The sequence below is a fragment of the Cyprinodon variegatus genome, unplaced genomic scaffold (genome assembly GCF_000732505.1).
Source record: "Cyprinodon variegatus isolate N-32 unplaced genomic scaffold, C_variegatus-1.0 Scaffold0, whole genome shotgun sequence".
NCBI lineage: Eukaryota > Metazoa > Chordata > Actinopteri > Cyprinodontiformes > Cyprinodontidae > Cyprinodon > Cyprinodon variegatus.
The window spans coordinates 1,185,911-1,189,889 of NW_015150453.1; the positions used below are offsets into that span (position 1 = coordinate 1,185,911).

The window sequence follows — 3,979 nt, forward strand, 5'->3', positions numbered from 1 at the left end:
GCGACAGTGGAGAGGATAAACTCCCTTTTAACAGGAAGAAGAGGCAAAGCTACTATGAGAAAAAGCAGAGAGAGCAGAACGTTAGAGATTGTACTAACAGATTCTGCAGAGCAGGAGAATAGAGATAGAAGGAAGCAGAATGATGAAATAGGGGTCCCTATGTCCTTTTCATGAGAAGAACACAGGAAAGTAGCTTGGGGTGAACAGGAGCACGCAGCATAAATATGGGTCAATTGGAAGAGAAGAGTACCACACTCACCACACTCTCAGCTCGTCTGGAGCTACATTTCACCTCAATAAAATTTTTTTTTTTTTTCATTTATTAGCGGAATAATAAATATCACAGTCAGATAAACACAAATCAAATGAACATTTTGGCAAATAAAACAGAAAAATCGCCATCAGAGCCACAGTACTTCGCTGTGGTTAGCCCTGGCTAACCGCACATAAGCATATGAGAACGCACAAGTACACATATTGAGAAACGGCCTAAGTGTCCCATGTTCTGTACTGTCTGCCAGCCATTTGCCAGGTCCGCCAATGCTAATGCTAACCAAACCAAATATTTAACTAAAAAAGCTGCAATTGCCCCTCCGAGCCTCTTTGCTTCCTTCCGTCGACACCAATGCTCCGAACCTTGATCAATGTTTATGCTTATTTGGCTTCTTTTTTGACCGGCTTTAATCTGAGAAATGTAACGCTGAGAAGTTGTTCATGTCGACGTTGTCATAGTGATCAGACTTAAATATTTATATATTTCCAACCTATCAAAATGAATAAAATAGCCATATACACTCTTTTTCAGTAAAAATTTATACTTTTATTCTACTGTACACCACTTCAGACTTTCTGTTCATATTATTTATTTTTGTTTTTAATTCTTCTTGTGGTGTAACCGTTATAACTGACTTACAACAGTTTCATCACAAAACACAAAATTTACAATTAATTATAAAAACTTTAAAAACTGAAGTGACTTTATGCAAAGCTTAAATGTGCAGACATCTTAGAGGACCGCTTGTGACTCATAGCAAACATGCAGTCACCTTATGCACTTTATGTAGCTAGATAGAAAATATAAGACCTTCATGACTGTTTCATGTTAGCAGTGCAGGACAGTAGTATTTACATAAAACTGTCCAAATGACGGCCAAACTTACTTGAGAAAATCATCTCAGACCCCAATTATATTCTTTATTCAGAGTATCAGTTTCTTCCTTCAGGTCGAGTCCCTGCCTGTAGATTGAACCGCTATAAGAACTAATTTGTTCCGCTTTCCATTAAAGCAATAAACAGTATCAAGCAGTAGATCGTGGAATAGGCAATGGTGTTAAAAATGTAAACTAAACATGCTTTTTTATTTATGCATTATCTAATATGATATAATTATATAAAACTGTAACTGGAGCGTGTAACAAAAGTAATTTCCCTCTGGGATTATTAAAGTATTTCTGATTCTGATAACAGACTTTTTAAAGAAGGTTTTTTGTACATTTTTCCCCAAATTGTTTTATTGTGAATGTAATGTAACATGCTTCCTTATGTATTTATTTATTGTGGTGTTTTTATGTGTGAATGCAGTGTGACTAGGGTTGTCACGATACTAAACTTTTCAACTCGATACCGATACTAAGGAAAATATTCGATACTCGATATCATTTTAGATACCACAAGAATAAAAACTCCAAATTTCAACAGAAATATTTTGATTAATAATTAAAATACAATAAACAATACGAACAATATTTTGAGGTTGTTTGCACAGTATTAAGCAAGCTTGAAAAAGCATATCCAAGTAAGTTTTCCTTACTTGGATATGCTTTGCACACATAGCAATGACACTAGCCAAACCGGTTAAGAAACAAAAAGTGAAAAGTGCACAGAATTTTTCAATCCCAAAGTTTTCAGAAAGTGCATTTTCCTCTATTCTGCTCTTTAGATGAATGACTGTTTAGGTGCCACTGGTGGTGGCACTGTATTGATACTTTTGAAAATGAGTATTGTATCCGGATACAACGTTTCATTATCGATACTTTTTTAAATAATCGATACTTTTGACATCCCTAATAGTTACTGGTAAACGCTGTTTTCCCTGGTTACTCTTTGTTGCCCCCTAGTGGCCCTTTCCTTTCCCCTTGGCTCCTTTCTAGCTGCTTCTGTCCACACCTGCTCCCAATTAACTGATTAATCCACTCTTTGTTCTGTCTCCCATATAAACTCCTCGTCTGCAGTTCCTCAGTCCTGGATTCTCTTAATTTCTTCTTGCATGTTTCTCCTGATTGTGAGTTCTCAGCCTGTTATTTCAGGATTTATGATTTATTTCTGATCACCATTAAAACTGCAAAAATTATCTCTGCCTCTTCTACTACTGCTTTTGGGTCCACAACAACATCCATCCACCAACCCTGACAAAATTAGCTGTTGAACTGCATCCGCCTGGGTTTACCTTCATTATTTGATGCTTTATGCTTAATGTAGTTAAATATAAAATTAAATCAAACTTTAACATATTGATATAGCAGGATTGTTTGGTGAAATATGTCCTTGGTATGTCGAGTTATAGATTGACCACTGATGCTTATAATCAGAGTGAATCTGAGTCTGTTTATGAGGACCAATAAGGATCCTATTCATTTTTGTATCCCTGAAAAGTAATCGATACTCAAAAAAGTATCGATACTTTTGACAACCCTAAGTGTGACACATAGTTTGGATTATGTAGCAGCCAGAGTCTCTACCCAAATCAAATTTCCTTTGGGACAATAAAGTTAATCTAAATCTAAAAAAAAAAAAAAAAGCATTGCATGAATTCGTTGTAGAAAAATCTAAGTGAGCTGTTTTCTCCAGGTTGTTGTCCACATCACGGATGAAAACGATTGCACCCCAGAGTTTCTTCACTCCATCTACACCAGAGATAACATCCCTGAGAGCGTCGCAGCTGGAACCTCACTGCTGCAAGGTAACAACAACGAACCAGAGGAGATTGCTGCAAGAGACCCGTTCCTTTCCGCTATCCTGTTGATGCTTTCCTTTTATTAATCCATATTTGTAGTTTCTGTTCTTCTGCTCTTTATGCTTCTTCACTCTCTGCCCTCCAATGTTTTAAAATCATTTTAAAGTTTAAAATCTTTGTAGAACCTCAGCATCTATCTCTGATTTTAGGTTTGTGTTTTATTAATTTTTTTTTCATTATTTCCAAATCCCAGGTCCAAAAGCTTCTCTTTCAAACTGTTTTCTATTTGTTACTTTCTTCTTTATTCCACCATCCTTTTTTCCACCATATTTTCTTATTCATTCCTCTTTAATTCATTTGTACCTTTTTTCATTTCACATTTTCAGTTTATGCCTTCCTTTTTTTGGTTTTAGTTTTTACCTTCTTCTCTGCCATGTCCTTGTCTCATTCTTTTCTCTTTGTCCAACCGTGTCTTTTTTGTCCTTGACATTTTTTAGAATAATTTCTCCCGCCTTTTCCCCTCAGTTCTCGCTCGTGACTGTGATTCCGGCGTGAACTCGGAGCTCTCCTACTTCATTCCGAGTGCCGATTTTGACATCACTTCCGGGGGCGTGGTCAGCCCCGCCCGTCGCCTGGACTACGAGCGGCCCAATCACATCTATGAGTTTGTAGTGGTGGCGGTGGATGCGGGGACGCCTCCTCGAACTGGGACGGCCTCTGTCCGCGTCCGTGTGGCCAACACCAACGATGAGGCGCCGGTGTTCTCCCAGAGCGTGTAAGAATCCTCCCCAGTCTCATCATTCGCTCATATCTGCTCAGCTTGGTGTGGATTCAGTGACGGTTCTAGACCAAATGTACCAGGGGGCCAGCCTGTTTTCATGGGGACACAGAAAAGCATGAAATAAAAAACAGGGCAAGGATTCAAATATATTAAAGGAATAGTACACCCAAAACATGATTAGCCTTCATTTTCTACTCACCCCCATGCTGAACTAACCTGACAACAGCCAGATGCATGTCTCGCTC

At 38.1% G+C, this 3,979-nt stretch overlaps 1 protein-coding gene across 1 annotated transcript in view; it reads left to right on the top strand.

Annotated features, from left to right (window-relative positions):
- Nucleotides 1–3,979, top strand: part of LOC107081697 (neural-cadherin-like) — a 239,960-nt gene that overhangs the window by 128,449 nt on the left and 107,532 nt on the right. The window contains exons 5-6 of the mRNA XM_015369928.1: nucleotides 2,848–2,959; nucleotides 3,479–3,728. Of these exons, the coding sequence (XP_015225414.1) occupies nucleotides 2,848–2,959; nucleotides 3,479–3,728 (362 nt within the window). The remainder of the gene's footprint in view (nucleotides 1–2,847; nucleotides 2,960–3,478; nucleotides 3,729–3,979) is intronic.